This window comes from Mesoplodon densirostris, chromosome 1 (assembly GCF_025265405.1).
Source record: "Mesoplodon densirostris isolate mMesDen1 chromosome 1, mMesDen1 primary haplotype, whole genome shotgun sequence".
NCBI lineage: Eukaryota > Metazoa > Chordata > Mammalia > Artiodactyla > Ziphiidae > Mesoplodon > Mesoplodon densirostris.
Genome location: NC_082661.1, coordinates 158409274 through 158434688, shown reverse-complemented (window position 1 = coordinate 158434688; position 25415 = coordinate 158409274). Strand labels below are relative to the sequence as shown.

The following is a 25415-nucleotide window of genomic DNA, read 5'->3' as shown; positions in this document are numbered from 1 at the left end:
CTCTGAAGTCAGAAAACTCAATTATTTTCTCTAAACTGGAAAAATAAAAATCTCAAAAAATTACAGCCTCTAACCTTAGGCAGGTTCAGAATAGAAAGGATGGAAAGTCAGAGTTCTAATAAAAAGAGAGAGAAAATGTTCTAACTATCCCAGGGGTGGCCAGTAATGGTGAAGCTTTCTCAGTGTGCCTGCAACATAAACATACTAACCCCGTCAAGATCGAGGTACCATCCACCAGAGATCATTCAGGAAACCACAGCTGCTAGGGGCTCTGTACACAGAATCTGCTAAATCTTCCAGTGATACTTTGAGAGAGCACTGGGATCTCCCTAATCATTTAAATTCTACAGAAATGAAAGACCTGAGACTATTCCCGCGCAATGTTTCATTCCACCAGTGTGTATATTTGAGTAATGACTCATACCGGTGCAATTTGACTATGCATTTACCAATAATACCGATGACTGATGAAAAGCAGACATAGTTAACTACTTTGTCAACCTAATGGAACCAGAAAGGAGTGAGACAAAATATGTGATGCTAAGAAGTTCTCTGCTTCAGTTTAGTCAACATCTAATTTGCTAAAGGGATGCAATCCTATAAAGTATTAATCATGTAATTACTAACCACAAAAGGGTTCAGCTTTTTTTTTTCGATTTCTTAAGAAATATCATTCCTTCTCCCACTAGTCAACTGATGCTTCTTCTAGCAATTTTTTTGCTAATAAAATTTATTTTAGGAGAAAACAAGGCTTTCTAGAAATGATGCACCTTTTCAGAGGAAGAGTAGAGAAAACCAGCACAACATAGGGACTCACCACAACAACTACTTAAACAGAAGAGATTTAATCCCTAAATAATTTAATAATTCATGAGGAACATTTCCAGGAAATATTTCAAAAGGACATTCAAAATTCAGGATGTCAGAAAATAATTCTAATTAAACATAATCCCTCCCCAAAGATTTCTCAGTACTGCAAAATGCTTAAGGACAGAAGTTTCTTTGTCAACAACTGAAATGATAAATCTGCTTTTAAAGTATAATATTCAAGGGACTCTGACCTTTTGTGCAACATTCAAAACTCAAAACAATATATCAATAACAGTGAAGCCTAAAATGTAACAGTGACATACTTTCCCCTAACTACAATAATCCTTGTATTCCCAAACAGAACGCTGTTATAATGGGAGCGAAGAGTGAAGGCCAAACAGTGTGGGCTGAGTAATACAAACTCAATCAGTGCTGTTTTTCTTTGCTACAAATTGAGATAGAGGATAGTGCATTTTGGTGCAAAGTTAGAAACTAACATTAAGGATCTAGATGTGAAATCAGACTTCCAGTTTTAATTTGCTATGCAGAACCTTAACCCAGAATTCCATACAGCACATGGCCCATGCCCCACATTATATCTAAAGAACAGCATTTGCAAAAGCATATTGAAAGTCCCTACAAACTGTCTCTGTATGCATGGGGGGTGAGGAGGAGCAACAGCAACCTAGCAGGTTTAGAAATGGATACGCTTGAATTTTTTAAAATATGCCACTTAGGAAAAAAACAACAAAAAAGAATAAATACATACCCTTGGGGACAGAGTTTGTCAAGCCATCCCGATTTAACCTTTCTTGCAGATGATCCATAAAAACAGGCATAGGGAGATATTACATTTGAGGAAATGATTGATGAATCAGCCTTTCCACTTGTTGAGCTTAGTGGATAACTGTGCCTATTAACAGGGATGAAATTCGCTGCTTTTTGAGTCTTAGATTTATATGGCTTTGAATGTTTTCTTCTTAAACTCTGAAAGCATTCTTCTACTGTTGAATATTCTGATTCCGAAGCAGAGTCTATAGGAAGATTGTTTTTGTCCTCTCGAGGTATCCAAATATCTTCTACTTTGTCTTCACTTACATTCTCCATCCTGTTATCATATATGCTAAATGGAAAAAGAATGGTTTTAATATTTCCCACAGCTCTATGTGACTTAAGCCATTGGTTACTTTTTCTATTTATAAACAACCAATCACAGAAATTTAAGGCCAGGAAAAGTCGTGGAGTTCAATTAACACATCTGATAATTTTGGAAACTTCCTGAAAAATAGAAATCTCTCATTATACTAACACATATTTGAATACTACTAGAAGTAGTGTATTTTTTCTTATGTATCATTTAATCTGACCTGTTTATTTTGGGGGTTGGGTGTGAGTGGTAAGGATGGAGACTGCCATATTCTCTGCATCACAATTTAAACGTCTTCACCAGCACCAGTAAGTGGCCAGCCACTTAATGGGCCAGATCATGACCCACTACCTCGTGGAGAGAGGTACTGGAGATCTTATTTCCACATGTTGCCCCTTCTCTGACTCTCCAGTAATTGACTTCAAGGACCCTAAGTTCCATCATAATGTAATAAAACAAAGAGTACATCTGACTGGTGAGAACTTTAGTATTATTTTGCATCACTAATGAGAAAAAAAACTGCACCACATTGCTAACTAGAAAACAAGAAAGGGCCAGGGTACATTCAGAAGGTAAAAGCTGTATAACATATAATATTTACTGGAACACATAGTTGCTAAGTATATTCCTATAGATTTAAGGAATGACAAAACAGATTGGCTCAGCCATTTATGCATAATAAAACTCATTACAAAGAAGTTTTTGCTAATCAATGAAACAGATATGCCTAGGAGTCAAATTACATCCTTCTGGATGTGGTATTCTAAAAATCATTGCCACCTTAAAGGACTTAACTTGGCCCCTTCCACATTCTACATTGTAGTAAGTTCATGTCAAATGCCTACTGAAGATTCTCAATTATTTAGTCTCATCTTAAGGAAACCCTCAACAGTATTAGCCTTGGAGAATAAAGGTTAAAATAGACAAATGTTAGGTAATGATGCACTACATCAAGTGCTAATAAAGCTGAGAGAAAAATAAAATTTAAGTTGGTACCTTACAAACTCTAATCAATCTCATGTGTGATCCAAATAACTGGATAATTTTCAAGCTGCTTGTCAATGCTGAACTTCTAATAAAAGGATACATTACATTTGTAAAAATTCTGCACCTCACATAGTGACATTTTGGCACTGCCCCTTTCTTCTTCATAGTAAGGTAACTTCCTATCTTTAAAGTGCAAACATGGTCACCACATATTTGCCACTTTGGGAAAGGGAGAATGGTTTCAATTAGGAAAAGACAAAAATAATGTGCTACAGACTATAGAATCGACTTATAGGCTCTAAATTCAATTACTGAAATGAGTGCTGTTGTCAAAAGAAAGGATTTGAACTTACCAATGTAAACTTTTTTCTTAGAAATATAATATGAGCAAGAATTCAACATTGTATATTATATAACATTTTATTCAAAAGAATTAATCATCATCAATCATGTCCTCATACCTTGATTTGACAAAAAATGAGTTTCTTTCAGTAGTTGTTTCCCCTTTGAGTGTTTCTTCCTGGGTCCAAAATTCATTCTTTATGGGTCTCTTCTATAAAGAAACAATACACGTTTTTTTAGGGGAGCAATATTCTACAAAGATTCACAGTATCCGGGTTTAGTTTTATTAAACAAACGTCTAATTGTTTAGATCAATTTTCAATAAAAACAATTTAATTAGGGTGACTATATTAAATGGTAGCCTTTTGATCCCTTTTTCAATATTTTATTTAAATCATTAATAACTCATCATTTCAACTAAGAAGAACAGAAGATGCTAAGAATAAAATTTATTTACTTTTACTTTCCCACTTACTTTTTGTCTTCCAACTTCTCTTTCATCATGACCAAGAAATAAAATACCAAAAGAGCACAAGTAGTGGAGAGGAAAGACTAAGTGATAAACGGAATAATTAAGATTTGTAAATAGTTAGAAGTCTGTCTATATTTGGGTATAAGGCAAAGTAAAATCTAGTAGCTTTTGTCAGTCTGCCTTTCCTTTTTACAGGGGTTTGTCTTACTCTTTTTTTTTTTTAAAGTAACTTGTGGTAAATTTTGAAAACCCACTGATCTGTATTCCTAAAATCAAACTGAAATGTATTTCTGTGATATATTTTTAAAGATATAAAGCTGCCATGATTTTACTGAGCAGAATTTCACTGAATGGAAATTTCTTTCTTCAATATAACACATTCTTCAAACAGCTTAAAGGAAAATGAAGAGGCATATATAGGCAGAAAAGCAAAGAATTGAATATGGAAAAAAATTAAAATGTATGGAACTAACCTTGGAATTTTCTAGTCTCTGGAAGAGAAAGGTCTCTCCATAAGGGAAAATGGAAGATGAATTCTCCTCATTCGTATCTTTTGGGGGAATTATAGGATGAGAATGGAAAGATGTGAATAATGTGAAATATTGTTTTAAAAAAGCATGTGTTTAATTATTTTATAGCAATATCACAACTTAAGCTTTATTCTCTGAGAGTCCAAAATTCTGCTCATAATTCTTACCCTCAAATCAACTCTAAGCACGATTTTCTCAATGTATACACCTCTTACTTCACAACCAAAACACATTACTCACTGTTTCTCAAAGTGTGATGTGTCACATTTGTCCTTGCTAACCTATAGAATCCACATTAATATAAGTAAGCACATTTCCCCATACAATGGAAATTGTCATGGTGTGTTTATAATGTTAATTCCTAAATAAGAGATTAGTTTTAATGGCAGAAAATTAATCTTAATTCTATTATAATTTTAAACAAATGATCATTGAAAGTTCACTAACATAACTGTTAGATGTTATAGCATTCAAAATACCAGAATCCACCTAATATAATCCCTCTAATACCATAACTACTAATGCACCTGTAAGTAAATTATTTCAAGAGAATTTCCACAATCCCTGAGTTACACCGATCTACAAGAAAGAATTCTCAACACTTGCGTTTTCTGCTGTGGCAAATTTTTTTAAAGGTTCAGTAGTCAAGTGTTTGCTAACAGCATTGAGAAGAATGTTCCTGAACTTGTACACGCAGAATTTTCAAAAATAAAGAAAAGCCTCTGTCAATGAGCAGTTGACCAGAGCAATGTCAACCCTTTCCTGTTACCATGGCAAAATTACTTTACATAAATCTATGCCCTGTAGTACAGACTGTCAGAAACCACATAATTTAGTTAAATGCTTTCGACTGTGGCTAATGATAAATGAAGCCTGGGTAAAAAAATCTTTATACATTAGCATGTGCAAATTTCCAGGAGTCTGCGTATATATTACTGTCTTTCATTCACTCGCCTTTAAAAGTGTCTGGAGTACTATGAACCCTGGCAGACAGTTATTCCCACTATTCCCTATTCCACAGGTGGGCTGCCTTCTTGATCATGATTTTAACACATGTAGGAGTATCAAATGAGTACTAACTAATTTACAGACTTGAAAAGCTGAGACTCACTTTGCTGTGTCATAGATTTTCCAGTTGAGGTAGGAACATTTCTTCTCTCACGGAAATAGCTTAAGGCAAAGGGAAAAATAGATAAAATACGTAAAAATAGATGTTACCATCTTGAGTAAAGGATTAATTGTAGGTACATATATTCTTTTTGTTAGAAAAACCAATATTCAAAAATAAGTTTGATTTTAATGAACAAATACAATGGCCAAATTCTATAAATGTATTTTTTTAAATAGCCTTAAAGGAAGAGATTTTATTGGATTTTACAAGTGTTTGCTTCTTACATTTATAATTCACAAAAGTAAATGAACATATTTGCCCAAGTATTTATGATTTTTTTTGTCTTTAGCTTTACAATTTTGAATAAAAAATCTGTCTGGTTCTAAGATCATAATTTGAAAATACGTAAGACCTTTTCTCAAAGACCTCACAGCCTTGAGAGAGAAATACTACAGGTAATTAATTAGAATACAACATAACAGCAATGCCAGAGGAAAACACTGTGGAAACAGAAGGTAATGAATACCTACTACCATATGAAAGAGTTCTATTTTTCCATTTAAATATAAGGATCAGGACAGTGTCCTTAACTTCTCTTAAATATAAATATGCCCAAGTAACTATAGGAAAGACTATATATATATATATGTAGTTGTAGTTATTTATTTATTTATATCTATATAAAAGAACAGAAACAAATGAAATGGAATATAAACAAAATTTTAAAATAATGGTAACAAAAAGCTGGTTCTTTGAAAAGATCAATAAAATTTATAAACCTCAGGGAAGGAAAATAAGAATGAGAGACAGAAGAGACAAATTACCAATATCAGGAATGAAAGAGAGGACATCAGTACAAATCCTACAAACATTATTAAAGGGATAATTACAGATTATTAAGAAAAACTTTATGGCAATAAATTCAACAATTTAAATGAAATGGAAAAATTCCTTGAGATACAAATGATCAAATAGGACACGAGAATAAATAGAAAATCTTAATATCCCTGTATCTATTAGAAAAATGGAATTCAATAATTAATCACCTACCCACAAAAAGCTCCAGGCCCAAATACTGCACTGGTGAGCTCCACCAAACATTTAAGGAAGGAATACTACCAATTCTATGCAAACCTTTTCAGAAAATAGGGAAGGAAGGACTACTTCCTAGCTCATTCAGTAAGGCCAGTATTACTAATACACAACCAGTCAAAAACAAAACAACAGATAAATGTTAGACAAATATTCCTCAAAAACTTAACATGCAAAAATCATTAACATAATATTAGCAAATAAAATCCAACAATACATAAAAAGGATAATATATATTATGACCAGGTGAGATTTACCACAAGAAAGCAAAGTTGGTTTAACATGGAGAAAATAATATAATTCACCAAATTAATAAAATAAAGGAGAAAAACCACATTTCACAGCAATAGATTCAGAAAAACCAACTGACAAAATTCAAAATCCATTCATGACAAAAACTCTCAGCAAACTAGGAATAGAAAAAAACTTCCTCAACGTAATAAAGGGCATTTATGAAAACCAACATCACAATCAAAGATTAAAGACTGAATCATTTTCCCTAAGACTGGAAATAAGGCAAGGAGGTGGGCGCTCACTAGTTATATACACATTAGTTCATATGTTGTAGTCAATGCAACAAGCGAAAGAAATAAAAAACATTCAGATTGGAAAGAAAGGCCTCTTATAAGCAGAAGTCTGTATCTAATCAACAGTAAATCCTTAAAAATCTACCTAAAAACTTCTCAAACTGCTAAGTCAGTCTAGCAAGGTACCAGGATAGGGGGAAATATTTTTAAAAATCAATAGTATTTCTAAATACTAGCAATGAACAATTGGAAAAATAGTTTGAAAATATAACTTTTACAATAGCTTAAAGAAACATGAAATTCTAAGGGGTAAATTTATCAAAATATGGGCAAGATCTGCACACTGAAAATTCTAAAACATTGCTGAGAAAAATTAAAGAAGACCTAAATAAGTAGATATATCATGTTCATGGATTGGAAGACTCAATATTGTTAAGATGTGAATTCTCCACATATTGATATATAGCGTCAACATAATCCCAAACAAAATTCCAGTGATCTTTTTTATAGAAATTAACAAGGTGATGCTAAAATTTACATGCAAATAAGAACAATTTAGAATGGTCAGAACATTTAAAAGAAAGACAAAATTGGAAGATTTATAGTATATGATTTCAATATTTAGTCTAAAACTACAGCAATCAAATTTGTGCGCTATTGGTGAAAGGGCAGACATAAAAATCAATGGAATTAAACAGAAAGTCCACATATACTCCCACACATCTATGGTGCAGTGATTTTTGAAAAAATGTCATGGCAATTCAATGGGGAAAGGATAGTCTTTTCAAAAAGTGTTGCTGGAATAACTGGACAGCTCAATTTTAAAAAAGAAATGAATATCAACCATTACTTCATATCATATACAAAAATTAACTTAAAATGCAGTTTAGGCTTAAATGTTAATACTAAAACTCTAAACCTTCTGGAAACCAACAGAAGAAAAAATTTTCAACCGCTAAGTATGCAAAGATTTCTTAAATAAGATACAAAAACCACCACCCCCAAAAACAGTTGGACCTTTATGCTGTCACATATTTCTGATAAATGACTTGTTTCTAAAATATAAAAAGAATACTTACAATCTATTAATAGGAATGATTCAATTAAAAATGGACAAAAATTTAAATAGACACTTTATAAGAGGATACACAAATGTGATAATAAATATGGACTCATTAGAATGGATAAACTTAAGGCTGTAAATACCAAGTGTTAGAGAGTATGTTGAATAAATAGAAGGTTTAAATACTGCCAGCAGGAACGTAAAAGGGTACATCCATTTTGGAATACTGCTTGACATTTTCTGATAAAGTTAATTTAAGCTCCCAGCTATCCAATCCTAGAAACTCAAAAGAATTGAAAACATATTTCCAGGGAAATAAATTTTTCTGGTCTTTCTTCATAGCAGTTTTACCCCCAATAATCAATAACTTAAAACAAACTAAATGTACATCAACAGATGAATGATAAACAAATAGTGGTATAAGGACCTAAGGGATTACTACCAAGCTTGGGGGTGGGGACTAATAAAAGGATACAAATTAATACTAAACATAATAATATGAATAACTCTCAAAATCATCATGCTGAGCAAAAGAAGTCTGGCACAAAGACGTATATCCTATATGATTCTATAAGGGAGTGTGAAAGATGGATGGACTGTAAAAGGACACTAAGAAATGCTTAGGGTTGATGGAACTGCCACTTCTTAATTGTGGTGATAATTTAATAGGTTTACACATCTTTCAAAACTCATCAAATTATATGCTTTGAATTGGTACCATTTATTATGCAAATATTATACCTCAAAGAGTTGTTTAAAAATGAATTTAGCAAACCTACTGTTCATAGGGTTGATACATAAAATATAAACTATATTCCCAAATATCAGCAAACAAAATGAAATATTAAAAGTGATACCATATACAAAAGTATCAGAAAAATATAAAAACCCAGGATTAAATCTAACCAAAGATTTGTAAGAACTCAGTCCTGAGAAATCATTCCTGAGAAAAGTAAAGAAAATCTAATTAAATGGAGGAATATATGGAGGACTGAATACTGCAAAGATGTCAACACTGCCTACGTTCATTTGTAGAATCAATGCAATCCCAATCAAAAGAGTTACAGGGGTGGGTATCTATGTGGAATTTAACAAGTTGATCTTTAAATTTATAAGAAAAAGCAAAAGACCAAGAATAACTAAGACACTTGAAGAATAAAGTGAGAAGATTTGCTCTGCTAGGTATCAGGATTTATTTTAATAGCTATGGTAATGAAGACACTACATTATTGATAAAAGGACAGATATATAGATTAGTGAAGTAGAATGGGCATAAAGGCGCCCAATATTCATTTAAGTTAAAACAAAGATGTCAATCTTGAGCAATGAGCAAAGCATGTCTTTAATAAGAAGATGACTTGGATATCCACTTGGTATTAAAAAAAAAAAAAAAGTACTCCTACCTCAAACTATACCTAGAAATCAATTAAAGGTGGATTATAGGGGCTTCCCTGGCAGCGCAGTGGTTGAGAGTCTGCCTGCTGATGCAGGGGACACGGGTTCATGCCCCGGTCCGGGAAGATCCCACATGCCGCGGAGCAGCTAGGCCCATGAGCCATGGCCGCTGAGCCTGCACGTCTGGAGCCTGTGTTCTTCAACGGGAGAGGCCACAACAGTGAGAGGCCAGTGTACCACAAAAAAAAAAAAAAAAAAAAAGGTGGATTATAAATCCCAACATGATAAGCCAAAGTTAGAAGGAGATAAAACAGAATATCTTCTGTGTCTTAAGATATGAAAAATTCTAACTCTAAAGGAAAGTAATAGTAAATCTGACTAAATTAAAGAACTTTCATTCATTAAAAGTCACCATCAAAGAATAAAAAAGCAGTATGTAGAAGAGGAAAATATATATTCGACAAAGGGCTCATACCCATGGTGCATCAATAACTCTTAAAAATCATTATAAAACACAGAAAATGCAATTCAAAACAACCCCCCTCCCCCCAAATGGGTAAATGACTCAAAAAGCCACCACATAAAAGATGATAGAAATATGGTCAATGACCAATAAATGTGTTAAAAGGTGCTCGATTTCATTAGTCATCAGAAAATACAAATTAAAATCGCAATGAAATACAACTACCCGCCCACCCGTATGGCTAAAATTTTTTAAATAACGAAATGCTATTGAGGCTATGAGACAAAAGAAATGTACATACACTGCTAGTGTTAACATAAGTGAGCATAACCACTCAATAATGAGAACCACTTTGCATTACCTACCAAAGTGGAAGATAAGCATATACTATGACAGCAACTCTACTTCTAAGTATATATTCAACAGACATACATGTAGATGCAAAGAAAAACCACCCAAATGTATGTCAACATAAAAAAGTTAATGAAGCTGTGGAAGAATCACACAAAAGAATAACATTCAACAGACAAAACAACAAACTGACATGCAGCCACATGGATGCATCTCATAAACATCAGGTTGAATAAAAGATATCAGACACAAAACGTTACTTGCTGTATGATTCCATTTATATGAAATTCTAGAATAGGCAAAAGTAATTCAGTGAAATCAGTGGTTCCCCAATGCAGGTGATAGGATATTTACTGCCAATGTGCAAAGGCGATTTTTGAGGGATGATAGAAATGTTCTATATCTTGATTGTGGTCACATGGGTGTATATATTTGTCAAAACTCATCAACCTGTCTATTTAACATCAGTCTTTTTTCTTACATATAAGTTAGATATAAATAAAGCTGGTTTACACATGTGTGTACACATGTATCATTTACATGTAAAATACTAGATGTGGAGAATGTGAACTATAACAGTAGAATGGATATCATGATATATCTATACGGTGACATATTATACAGTAGTGAAAATGAACAGTCTACAACCATAGGTACCAACATAGATTAAGTCTCAAAGTTAAGAAAAATGAACTTAACTAAAAGACTTACTATACGGCTGCATTTTTAAATCCATAAGACAGTCAAAACTACAGTATAGAGAGGGGATTCAAGATGGCGCAAGAGTAAGACGTGGAGATCACCTTCCTCCCCACAACTACATCAGAAATACATCTACACATGGAACAACCCCTACAGAACATCTACTGAATGCCGGCAGAAGACCTAAGACCTCCCAAAAGGCAAGAAACTCCCCACGTACCTGGGTAGGGCAAAAGAAAAAAGAAAAAACAGAGACAAAAGAATAGGGATGGGACCTGCGCCAGTGGGAGGGAGCTGTGAAGGAGGAAAGGTTTCCATACACTAGGAAGACCCTTTGCGGGTGGAGACTGCAGGTGGCAGAGGGGGGAAGCTTCGGAATCGCGGAGGAGAGCACAGCAACAGGGGTGCGGAGGGCAAAGTGGAGAGATTCCCGCACAGAGGATCGGTGCCGACCAGCACTCACCAGCCCGAGAGGCTTCTCTGCTCACCACCCCCGGGGGCGGGTGGGGGTGGGGATCTGAGGCTTGGGCTTCGGTAGGATCCCAGGGAGAGGACTGGGGTTGGCTGCATGAACAGAGCCTAAAGAGGGGTAGTGTGCCACAGCTAGCTGGGAGGGAGTCGGGAAAAGGTCTGGAGCTGCCGAAGAGGCAAGACACTTTTTCTTGCCACTTTGTTTAGGGGTGCGCAAGGAGAGGGGATTAAGAGTGCCACTTAAAGGAGCTCCAGAGACAGGCGCGAGCCATGGCTATCAGCGCAGAACCCACAGACGGGCATGAGATGCTAAGGCTGCTGTTGCAGCCAACAAGAAGCCTGTGTGCAAGCACAGGCCACTCTCCACACCTCCCCTCCTGGGAGCCTGTGCAGCCCGCGACTGCCAGTGTCCCGTGATCCAGGGACAACTTCCCCGGGAGAATACACGGCACACCTCAGGCTGCCACAACGTCATGCTGGCCTCTGTCCCCACAGGCTTGCCCAGCATTCCATACCCTGGCCTCCCCCCGGCCTGAGTGAGCCAGAGCCCCCGAATAGCTGCTCCTTTAACCCCGTCCTGTCTGAGTAAAGAACAGACGCCCTCAGGCGACCTACATGCAGAGGTGGGGCCAAATGCAAAGCTGAACCCCAGGGGCTGTAGGAACAAAGAAGAGAAACGGAAATCTCTCCCAGCAGCCTCAGGAGCAGCAGAGTAAACATCCACAATCAATTTGATGTACCCTGCATACCTAGATAGGCAACAAATCATCCCAAATCGAGGAGGTGGAACTTTGGGAGCAATGATATATATATATTTTTTTCCCTTTTTATCTTTTTCTGAGTGTGTATGTGTATGCTTCTGTGAGTGATTTTGTCTGTATAGCTTTGCTTTTATCTGTTGTCCTAGGGTTCTTTTTGTCTGTTATTTTTTCTTTTCTTTAGTATAGATTTTAGTGCTTCTTATCATTGATGGATTTGTTTTTTGGTTTGGTTGCGCTCTTCTTTCTTTCTTTATTACTTTAAAAAAATTTTAATAACTATTTTTTATTTTAAAAACGTTATTTTATTTCATTAAATTTCATTTCATCTCATTTTATCTTTTTCTTTCTTCTTTTCTCCCTATTATGCTGAGCTGTGTGGATAACAGGCTGTTGGTGTTTCAGCCAGGCATCAGGGCTATGCCTCTGAGGTGGGAGAGCCAATTTCAGGATGTTGGTCCACCAGAGACCTCCCAGCTCCATGTAATATCAAATGGTGAAAATCTCCCAGAGATCTCCATCTCAATGTCAACACCCAGCTCCATTCAACTACCAGCAAGCTACAGTGCTGGACACCCTAAGCCAGACAACTACCAAGACAGGAACACAACCCCACCCATTAGCAGAGAGGCTGCCGAAAATTATAATAAGGTCACAGACACCCCAAAACACACTACCAGGTGTGGACCTGCGCACTAGAAAGACAAGAACCAGCCTCATCCACCAAAACACAGGCACTAGTCCCATCTAACAGGAAGCCTATAAAAACCACTGAACCAATCTTAGCCAGTTGGGGCAGACACAAAAAACAACAGGAACTATGAACCAGCAGCCTGCGAAAAGGACACCCCAAATACAGTAAGTAAAACACAATGAGAAGACACAGAAATACACAGCAGATGAAGAAGCAAGGTAAAAACCCACCAGACCTAACAAATGAAGAGGAAATACACAGTCTACCTGAAAAAGAATTCAGAATAATGATAGAAAAGATGATCCAAATCTTGGAAATAGAATGGAGAAAACACAAGAAACATTTAATACAGACCTAGAAGAACTAAAGAGCAAACAAACAATGATGAACAACACAAAAAATGAAATTAAAAAATCTCTAGAAAGGATCAGTAGCAGAATAACTGAGGCAGAAGAACGGATAAGTGACGTGGAAGATAAAATAGTGGAAATAACTACTGTAGAGCAGAATAAAGAAAAAAGAATGAAAAGAATTGAGGACAGTCTCAGAGACTTCTGGGACAATATTAAATGCACAACCATTTGTAATATAGAGGTCCCAGGAGAAGAAGAGAAAAAGAAAGGGACTGAGAAAATATTTGAAGAGATTATAGTTGAAAACTTCCCTAATATGGGAAAGGAAATAGTCAAGTCCAGGAAGCATAGAGAGTCCCATACAGGATAAATTCAAGGAGAAAAACACCAAGACACATATTGATCAACTAACAAAAATTAAATACAAAGAAAAAATATTAAAAGCAGCAAGGGAAAAACAACAAATAACACATAAAGGAAACCCCATAAGGTTAACAGCTGATCTTTCAGCAAAAACTCTGCAAGCCAGAAGGGAGTGGCAGGATATATTTAAAAAGTGATAAAAGGGAAAAACCTACAACCAAGATTACTCTACCCAGCAAGGCTCTCATTCAGATTTGACGCAGGAATTACAATGTTTACAGACAAGCAAAGCTAAGACAATTCAGCACCACCAAACTAGCTTTACAACAAATGCTAAAGGAACTTCTCTAGGGAGGAAACACAAGAGAAGGAAAAGACCTAAAATAACAAACCCAAAACAATTAAGAAAATGGTAACAGGAACATAAATACTGATAATTACCTTAAACGTAAATTGATTAAACGCTGCAACCAAAAGACATAGACTGGCTGAATGGAGACAAAAATGAAACCCATATATATGCTGTCTACAAGAGACCCACTTCAGACCCAGGGACACATACAGACTGAGAGTGAGGGTATGGAAAAAGACATTCCATGCAAATGGAAATGGAAAGAAAGCTGGAGTAGCACTTCTCACATCAGACAAAATAGACTTTAAAACAAAGACTATTACAAGAGACAAAGAAGGACACTACATAATGATCAAGAGATCAATCCAAGAAGAAGATATAAGAATTGTAAATGTTTATGCACCCAACATAGGAGCACCTCAATACATAAGGGAAATACTAACAGCCATAAAAGGGGAAATTGACAGTAACACACTCATAGTAGGGGACTTTAACACCCCACTTTCACCAACGGACAGATCATCCAAAATAAAAATAAATAAGGTAACACAAGCTCTAAATGACATATTAAACAAGATGGACTTAATTGATATTTATAGGACATTCCATCCAAAAACAACAGAATACACATTCTTCTAAAATGCTCATGGAACATTCTCCAGGATAGATCATATCTTGGGTCACAAATCAAGCCTTGGTAAATTTAAGAAAATTGAAATCGTATCAAGTATCTGTTCTGACCACAACACTATGAGACTAGATATAAATTGCAGGAAAAAATCTGTAAAAAATACAAACACATGGAGGCTAAACAATACATTACTTAATAACCAAGAGATCACTGAAGAAATCAAAGAGAATATCAAAAAACACATAGAAACAAATGACAATGAAAACACGACGGCCCAAAACATAAGGGATGCAGCAAAAGCAGTTCTAAGAGGGAAGTTTAGAGCAATACAATCCTACCTTAAGAAACAAGAAACATCTCAAATAAACAGCCCAAACTTACACCTAACACAATTAGAGAAAGAAGTACAAGAAAACCCCAAAGTTAGCAGAAGGAAAGTAATCATAAAGATCAGATCAGAGGTAAAAGGAAAAGAAATAAAGAAAAGAATAGCAAAGATCAATAAAACTAAAAGATGGTTCTTTGAGAAGGTAAACAAAACTGATAAACCATTAGCCAGTCTTATCAAGAAAAAAAGAAAGAAGACTCAAATCAATAGAATTAGAAATGAAAAAGGAGAAGTAACAACTGACACTGCGGAAATACAAAGGATCATGAGAGATGGCTACAGGTAACTATATGCCAATAAAATGGACAAACTTGAAGAAGTGGACAAATTCTTAGAAACACGCAACCTTCCGAGACTGAACCAGGAAGAAATAGAAAATATGAACAGACCAATCACAAGCACTGAAATTGAAACTGTGATTAAAAATCTTCCAATAAACAAAAGCCCAAGATCAGATAGCTTCAGAGGTGAATTCTATCAAACATTTAGAGAAGAGTTAACACCTATCCTCCTCAAATTCTTCCAAAATATAGCAGAGGGAGGAACACTCCCAAACTCATTCTACGAGGCCACCATCACCCTGATACCAAAACCAAACAAAGATGTCACAAAGAAAGAAAACTAAAGGCCAATATCACTGATGAACATAGATGCAAAAATCCTAAACAAAATATTAACAAACAGAATCCAAGAGCACATTAAAAGGATCAAACACCATGATCAACTGGTGTTTACCCCAGGAATGCAAGGATTCTTCAATATACTCAAATCAATCAATGTGATACACCATATTAACAAACTGTAGGAGAAAACTCACATGATCATTTCAATCGCAGCAGAGAAAGCTTTCAACAAATTCAACACCCATTTATGATAAAAACCCTCCAGAAAGTAGGCATAGAGGGAACTTACCTCAACATAATAATAAAGGCCACATATGACAAACCCACAGCCAACATCGTCCTCAATGGTGAAACACTGAAATCATTTCCACTAAGATCAGGAAAAAACAAGATTGCCCACTTGTACCACTATTATTCAACACAGTTTTGGAAGTTTTAGCTGCAGCAATCAGAGAAGAAAAAGAAATAAAAGGAATCCAAATCGGAAACGAAGAAGTAAAGTTGTCACTGTTTGCAGATGACATGATACTATACACAGGGAATTCTAAAGATGCTACAAAAAACTACTAGAGCTAATCAATGAATTTGGTAAAGTAGCAGCATACAAATTTAATGCACAGAAATCTCTTGCATTCCTATATACTAATGATGAAAAATCTGAAAGTGAAATTAAGAAAACACTCCCATTTACCATTGCAACGAAAAGAATAAAATATCTACAAATGAACCTACCTAAGGAGACAAAAGACCTGTATGCAGAAAATTATAAGACACTGATGAAAGTAATTAAAAATGATACAAATAGATGGAGAGATATACCATGTTCTTGGATTCGAAGAATAAACATTTTGAAAATGACTCTACAACCCAAAGCAATCTACAGATTCAATGCAATCCCTATCAAACTACAACTGGCATTTTTCACAGAACTAGAACAAAAAATTTCACAATTTGTATGGAAACCCAAAAGACCCCGAATAGTCAAAGCAGTCTTGAAAAAGAGAAATGGAGTTGGGGAATCAAGCTACCTGACCTCAGACTATACTACAAAACTACAGTAATCAAGACAGTACGGTACTGGCACAAAAACAGAAATATAGATCAATGGAACAGGATAGAAAGCCCAGAAATAAACCCAAGCAAATATGGTCACCTTATCTTTGATAAAGGAGGCAAGAATACACAATGGAGAAAAGACAGCCTCTTCAATAAGTGGTGCTGGGAAAACTGGACAGTTACATGTAAAAGAATGAAATTAGAATACTTCCTAACACCATACACAAAAATAAACTCAAAATGGATTAAAGACCTAAATGTAAGGCCAGACACTATCAAACTCTTAGAGGAAAACATAGGCTGAACACTCTATGACATAAATCACAGCAAGATTCTTTTTGACCCACCTCCTAGAGAAATGGAAATAAAAATAAAAATAAACAAATGGGACCTAATGAAACTTAAAAGCTTTTGCACAGCAAGGGAAGCCATAAAGAAGATGAAAAGACAGCCTTCAGAATGGGAGAAAATATTTGCAAATGAAGCAACTCACAAGGGATTAATCTCCAAAATTTTATAAGCAGCTCATGCAGCTCAATTTCAAAACAACAAACAACCCAATCCAAAAATGGGCAGAAGACTTAAATAGACATTTCTCCAAAGAAGATATACAGATTGCCAAGAAACACATGAAAGCATGCTCAACTTCATTAATCATTAGAGAAATGCAAATCAAAACTACAAAGAGATATCATCTCACATCAGTCAGAATGGCCATCGTCAAAAAATCTAGAAACAATAAATTCTGGACAGGGTGTGGAGAAAAGGGAAACCTCTTGCACTGTTGGTGGGAATGTAAATTGATACAGCCAATATGGAGAACAGTATGGAGGTTCCTTAAAATACTAAAAACAGAACTGCCATATGACCTAGCAATCTCACTACTTGGCATATACCCTGAGAAAACCATAATTTAAAAGAGTCATGTAGCACAATATTCATTGCAGCTCTATTTACAATAGCCAGGACATGGAAGCAACCTAAGCGTCCATTGACAGATGAATGGATAAAGAAGATGTGGCACATATATACAATGGAATATTACTCAGCCATAAAAAGAAATGAAATTGAGTTATCTGTAGTGAGGTGGATGGACCTAGAGTCTGTCATACAGAGTGAGGTAAGTCAGAAAGGGAAAAACAAATACCGAGATCAGCTCAGTGCTTTGCGACCACCTAGAGTGGTGTGATAGGGAGGATGGGAGGGAGGGAGATGCAAGAGGGAAGAGATATGGGGATATATGTATATGTATAGCTGATTCACTTTGTTATAAAGCAGAAACTAACACACCATTGTAAAGCAATTATACTCAAATAAAGATGTTAAAAAAAATAACGACAGTATATTGTTTAGGACATACTTAAGATGTAAAACATTTTTAAAATCATGAGAGTAATCATCATTATTTAAAGTCAGGATAGAAGTTGTCTTTGGCTGGGGAGGGCACACAAGTTTACCAAAGGGTTGCAAAATAATTCACCCTTTATTTGTGCATTACCTCCAGATTCTTAACACTGTTATATGGCTATAATCATTTCCTCAAATTTATATGTAACTGACACAAATACATATTAATAATCTGAACCCCTGAGTAGAGCAGCATTCAAATTTTCTACAACTTTGGTAATGTGCTAATAATATATAGAGCTAATTCTTATTAAGCATTTACTATATGTCAGACACAGGTCTCAAAATTTTATAAATACACACACAGTCATATGTGTGTGTGTGTGCGTGTGTAGTCACAAACACACAAAGAAGTAAGAACTATCATTATCTGCATTTTTTAAGAAGAAAATTGCACAGAAAGCAGTTAACTTACTTTTCCACAGTCACACAGCTCATAAGTAACTACCTGGGATTCAAACTCAGGCAGTCTAGCTCCATAAGCCCTTTTCTAAGCCACCATGCTTAATAAAAAACTCAACATTAACTTACTAAAAAAAAAAAAAATGTAGGGCCTCCCTGGTGGTGCAGTGGTTGACAGTCCGCCTGCCGATGCAGGGGACATGGGTTCATGCCCCAGTCCGGGAGGATCCCACATGCTGTGGAGCGGCTGGGCCCGTCAGCCATGGCCGCTGAGCCTGCACGTCCAGAGCCTGTGCTCCGCAATGGGAGAGGCCACAACAGTGAGAGGCCCACATACCGCAAAAAAAAAAAAAAAAAAGTAAATTAACAAAAAAAAGATTTTTGAATTATTTTAAGTACATCCATTAGTGGTATTTTTAAAGCATATTTTGTTGGTTTTAATTTTAGTCTGATAAATGTAAAGAAAAAAGTTTGCAATTATTTTTATTGATAGCTCTATTCAATATCCACCTGCAAGCAATTACCAAATCTATCAACCAAGTTCATTTGATCTACTGTAGATGAAAATTAGGTCAATACAGGAAACAAGCTGTTTTGAAAACTGGTGATTAGCAATTTATATTCTCATTTATCTATGAATAAATTATCACAAGCTATTTTATTTTTTTTATTTTTATTTTTTTAATTTTTTTCTTTTTTTGATGCGGGCCTCTCACTGTTGTGGCCTCTCCCGTTGTGGAGCACATGCTCCAGACGCACAGGCTCAGCGGCCATGGCTCACGGGCCCAGCCACTCCGCGGCATGTGGGATCTTCCTGGACAGGGGCACTGCCCAAAACATTTTGTTAGGGGTTTATATATCTACATCTCATATTTCATCCTCCTAATAGCCCACTGAGGTAGGACTTAGTGTCCTAATCCTACCAATAAGGAAAGGAGGTTCTCCCAGCCCAAGGCACACAGCTAATAGGAGACAAAACCAACATTCAAGGTCAATTCCGTCTTGAGTGCAAAGCCCACGTTCGTTCCTTTCTCCCTCTTTCTGTCCTATTATTTCTCCATCAGTTATCCTAAAAACTGCGATTGCTTTTAAATTTGAAATATAAAGCATGGTTGATTAGCAAAAATTTAAAACCCATTAAGAAAAGCAGTAGCTATTATCATTTTTTGTTATTATGCTTTGGTGATCTTGGTCAAGTTACCCAACAGCCCTGAGCCTATTTTTCCTCATTTATTGAAGGGGAATAAAAAAAGGGTCTGCTGCCTATGAATATTATGAGGATTAATGAGATGATGTTTTTAAAGAGCATAAGGTGTGTGCCCTACACAATGTAAACACTCAGGTAGAATGAGCCAACTGTTATTTTTTTTTATTAGTGAAAAGAATGGTTGGTCTTTCTGGTACACTGAATATGCACAATTGTTTCTTAAAGTCCTTAAAAGTATGAGAACTCTTCATTTGTAATAGTGAAAAAAAAATAGTCAGTGACCTAGTAGGGGAATAAACTGTGTTTTCCATCATTTAATAAAATACTATACAGCAATTATTGCTAAAATACATGCATGGATGTGAACAAATCTCAAAAATAATATTAAAGGCAACACCAAGTTGCAAAAAAATAACTCTGATTATCAAAGTGAATCTTCAACATGCCTACATATGTTATGTGTTCACATATTTTGTAATCACTAAAATTGCCAAGAAAAGCAGAGGCATAAATGTTAATTAACATTAAAGATCTCTCTTTATGATCTACACTTACCTATTACTTAAGCAAGGCAGCCGTGCTTATCATTACACAGAATGTTTGTTTTTAAAAAATGCAATTCTTACAATTCATAACAGACGAACTACGGGTCATTATAGTATTGAATTCAAAAGAAAAACACCACAATCATTAGGCGGCAGTTGAAACTGCCTTGAGGTTACATAATGTCTAACTAAAACACACAAATCTGGGGCTTCCCTGGTGGCACAGTGGATGGGAGTCCGCCTGCCGTTGCGGGGGATGCGGGTTTGTGCCCCGGTCCGGGAGGATCCCGCGTGCCGCGGGGCGACTGGGCCCATGGGCCATGACTGCTGAGCCTGCGGGTCCGGAGCCTGTGCTCCGCAGCGGGAGAGGCCACAGCAGTGAGAGGCTCACATACCTCAAAACAAAACAAAAACAAAAACAAAACAAAACAAACAAACAAAAAAACCCCACACAAATCTGAATTCGGAAAACACAAGAGTGCATTAATTACAGCACAGACTACGAATATGAAATGTATATATAATGCACAGATAATTAAGTCTCAATCTACAAAGTTACAAAAAAATATCCTTAGGATAAGAATAAATAATTACAGAAGGATTACAGCACAAAAGTCTACATCTTTATCGTGAAACTTTTTTCATCAACAAGCAGAAGCTTCAGTTCAAAATATATTTTTTCAAAGAAGGGCTTTTCAAATTATGAATAAAGGGTACATACGTTAATGTCTTTTCACTTGTAAAAAGGATCACACAGATACCTTTATCCTCTAACAATAAATCAAACGGTTAACTATTAATTTTGATTCATTATTTAGATATTCAAGTCAAAATCTGCAAATATTGAAATAATCAACCCATTTTATAAGAAGTCATTTTAAAGGAAAAAGTCTGAATTTTAGAATGCTAAGCATTGTTCTGCTATAACATGAAATGTAAAGTTTTCTTTGAACATGGAAAGGATAGGATGAGTTTCTGTATTTTTCTAATTCAATGTAGCAAACAATTACTTACCATTTTTCTGTACGTTTTTGGTTCACATGTATTTCACCATTAAAGACTAAAATAGTTGCATCCATTTTTAATATCTATGTATTAATACATCTAGAGAAAAATATCTAAGATTTTTACTTTTAATAAAAAGTTCACAGGAGGCTGGAGACTTCAGGTTTAGAATTCAAATTTTTGAAAAGTCCTCAAACAGTCACTATAGTACCTTAGTCTTATAACAAGTTATAACAGATACTCCAGTCACAGTGCAGCCTTGCATACCACCCTCCTCCCCTTTACTGCTGTTTCCTTATTTTTCCTTCCCCCCAAGCATTCAAAGGCATGACACCTAAAAGACAGGGCTTTGACTGTGCCAAGGATAAAACAGTTACATGAAAGATGGATGAAAATCATTAAACCAGGGAGGAAGATAAGACAGGTACCTCTTCAGTAGCTAAAGATACCTGTTCCTTCCTGCTTTGAGCACTAAGGAGGATCCTGCTGGAAGGATCACAAGACACACCTATGACTCCCAGGGAAGGGCAGCTGGTGAGACTTGCTTTCTGCTTGGAGACCTCTGTGGGAGACCTCCAGATGAGCTGAGAAGGAAGAAGCTGGCTCTTCAAGCCTAGATCTGACCTGGCCCTCCAAAGACAGGACTTAAAAAAAGAGATCCTGAGGTCCAGTGTCCAGCATAGCCCCACCCAGCCCAGCCTTCCCAAAAGGAGCAGACAGGAATTCAGGGAAGAAGCTCAAGGCAAGGACAAAGATAACCCATTTGACTGGCAAGTTAATTGCATCAGATAAATTGGCGGGGGGGCGGGGGGGTGGGGTGGGGGTGGTGGTGTGAGGGTACATGTCCGGGAGATAGAAACAAAGCACCTCACACATCAGGAATACACATCCAGCATCATGTTCCTGTCAACACTTATATGAAACCTTTAAGGAGTAAAGAAATTATGTCCAAATCACTGACCACAAAGAAATATATTTATATGGTACAGCAAGAAATGTACTAAATATCGTTTAGATGTTATTTGATTAGAGAGGATCTCAGATTATATAAGCCGTGGTTTCATTTTATAAAAGTCATAACACTGTAATTAGTTTGCAATTACTGTTTGCAGTTCAGGCAAAGACCACAAAGAAGAACAGACAGTGAAGTCTGAAAATAATTTAATTTACTTTCTCATTTTATAATTTGATCACCAGAAATGCCTAGTTACCATTTACTGCCATAATCAAAGAAGAAAAGAGAGGTGACAATGGGTTCTCTGGCAGTGCTATGATGAGGCTCCTGCTAAGCTCTTTACTGCTAATTTCAACATTATTTTAATTCTCATTTTCAAAGACTCAGTCACAATGTGAATAACAAGTCTTTCACATGGTGCAAAGCTTACACTTAGAAGTAAATGAACATCAAAAGATTCTCAAAAATTTATGAAAAGTAGCACAACTTATTTAAAACTTGAACCAAATGTTTCTTATCTGAAGTTATCCTTATGGCTCACAAAAGGATTCTGTTCCCGCAAAGACATAGCAGACCCTTCTCATTTACTTTCTTTTAATTGTTTAAAATTAGCAAAATATGCTAAAGCTATGGTGTCATACAAAAATTGGTGATCTTCTACTTTCCTAAGAAATACTCCATTTCTTATATATGCAATCAACACTTTTAAGAATATTTACTAAATGAGTGGTTAAGAAAGTGTGTTATAGAGTCAGATGCACTGGAATGAAATCCCAGTTCACTACCCATGTGATCCTAGAAAAATTAACCAAAGGCTCAGTTACCTCATAAGAAAATGGAGGAGTCATACCTATTTCAGAGGGCCAATGTGAGAATTAGATAACCCATAGAAAATTATAAACCAAACCAGCTTCTAGGTGTTTAATAAATGATACTGCCAACTGATTTCCCAGTAAATACTCAATGTTGTCATTGGCACCAGGGGTGCCACGATAAAGACAAATTAATTAGGGCCTCTGCCCTCAAAGAGTTTACACTCTAATGGGAGGTACTTAACATGGTCTTGTAAATTACCATGTTTTCTCTTGCATATACTAAATTTCCATATTTTTCTCTTGTAAATACAACCAAGACCCAGCACCAGGGACAGAGTGGATACACAGGGAGACAAAGGGGGAATGAGAACCTTGAAGAAATGCCAGCCTAGAGCCTGTTTACAGGAATCTGTAATTGCATTTAGTGCCATAGCAGTAAGAGTTGAACTTAAACAACCTCATGACTCCCAAGAGACAAGTGTTAGCTTTTAGTGAATTAAAAAAAAAAAAAAATCCCACCACAACCCTGAAGAAACCACATCTTAGGTGTAACTTTGAGAAATGGTTGAAAGCTCTCCTTGCTATAAGTCAGCTCCTCTTAGACTCCACAGTTACCTCAGGGTACCAATGACCCAACAGGCCGGTAGGCCCCCTCTTTAGAGTTCTGGTCTCCAGCTGAAGTGGTCTCATATTGTACTGCTACTACTTTTTACATGTTTTCTACACTACACTCAAGCCCCTTTTTTTCTCTCTACCTCCTCCTCATCTAGTGCCGTGACCAGTACCAAGCAAGTGCTCACTAGATGCGTGATGAATAATTAATTCGTGCCAATTGTGTCAGGTAGTAGAGATACAGTCATTAGGAACATGGCCCCTGCCAAAAAACACATAACCTAGTGGGGAGATAGAGTCAGCAATTCAAATATAAAGTGCACTCATGGAAGAATATAATACCAGGCATGGAGGAAGGTACAGGAAAGAATGTCCAGGCAGAATTAGGGGAAATGAAGTCCCCCAATTAAATAGGAGAAAGCTGAGGAGTCCCAGGAAGTTATAAGTTGGAAACAGAATCTGGGCAGTGGTGTACAAGAGAGATGGCATGACAAAAAATTTCAGAAGAAAGAAAAGGTTGGTTGAATGGGTTAAATTTAGAAATGAACACTGAAAATAAAATTGTTAAAAAATAACTAAATTCCCCCAAATTGAATACACACAACTTATCATAAAAATTCTTACCTCCCTGAAATTCCTTTTGCTGACCCTGGAATCTCTGGTACAGGCCGATGTCTTAGCAGAAAAGATCGAGATGGTCTTGAAACCAACTTGCTACGACTTCTCATAGGTGTTAGGACTGGCGAAGACGGAACATACAAATCATTTACAACCATTTCTCCTTGAAATTGAAAGAATGGGGATGGTGGTGAGCTTTCTAATAAACCATGAGTTCCATTTCCAGAATTTGCTTCTGATACTGAACAGTCAGGGGAAGAAAGGAATTCAGGGTCTGCACTAGGAAGCTTGCTCACATTTTCTGAGATCAAATCAACTTTTTTTGTTTGTTCTTCTTCGGTTGTACAGTCGACAGTCTTTTGTGCAGTCAAAGATTCTACATCAGTAATTTCACTACCAAATAAAGAATCTTGAAAAGAATCTGAATTCAGGTGTGGTTCTTCTTCCGGAATGGGAAAGTTGTATGTAGGAAGAGTCAGCTTATTATCTGATTTAACAGACTGGCTATTTTCCACACTAACTTCATTTTGATCAAGACTTTCTGTAACAGTCTCCAACTGCGTTGGGCTGGGTGTCTGAACACTGTGTGAATCTGAAAGTTCTAGGCAGGTATTCTGAGCAGAAGATGGAGCATGGTGATCCTCTGAAGTCTCATGATTCTTCTTTGTTTTATGAACATTTGCATATATTGAGATATCTTGCATTTTTGACAGGATTATCTGTAACTGTTTAAGTATCCTCCTCCGGTGTCCTGTAGGTGATATTCCAACTTTGAGGAGCACACTGTCATTTATTTCTGCACAGTCCCTTACATTATTAAAACCAAATTCGCGGAAGCGTAAGAGGTACTGCTCCAAATTAATGCTCATTAGGAAATCTTTGATGTCAACATTCACTTCACTGACTGAGGACATAATGGTGGCTTCATTACTAGGCAATGCGATAGAAGCAGTACAATGCAATACACACACAAGAGGGTGCACTTCTGTATTGAATTTTCCTCTATCACTTATCTCAAAATGTTATTTTCTGCACAGTGAATGCTTTAGGTACTTAAGCCTAGAAAAAAAGAAAATCAATTTATTAGGACATTTTGGGTATTAAAACTAGTTTCACATTATAAACGTTCTCTGAAGAAAAACAATAGAAATGAGGATCATTACTTGTG

At 36.1% G+C, this 25415-nt stretch overlaps 1 protein-coding gene across 1 annotated transcript in view; it reads right to left on the bottom strand.

Moving 5' to 3' along the window:
- The window catches only part of ARAP2 (ArfGAP with RhoGAP domain, ankyrin repeat and PH domain 2), a 191989-nt gene extending 166828 nt beyond the window's left edge, over positions 1-25161 (bottom strand). Inside the window, exons 1-5 of the mRNA XM_060091555.1 lie at positions 24254-25161; positions 5400-5458; positions 4232-4308; positions 3406-3497; positions 1580-1933 (exon numbers count right to left, since the gene is read on the bottom strand). Coding sequence (XP_059947538.1) covers positions 1580-1933; positions 3406-3497; positions 4232-4308; positions 5400-5458; positions 24254-25161 — 1490 coding nt within the window. The remainder of the gene's footprint in view (positions 1-1579; positions 1934-3405; positions 3498-4231; positions 4309-5399; positions 5459-24253) is intronic.
- Between the last annotated feature and the right edge of the window lie 254 nt (positions 25162-25415).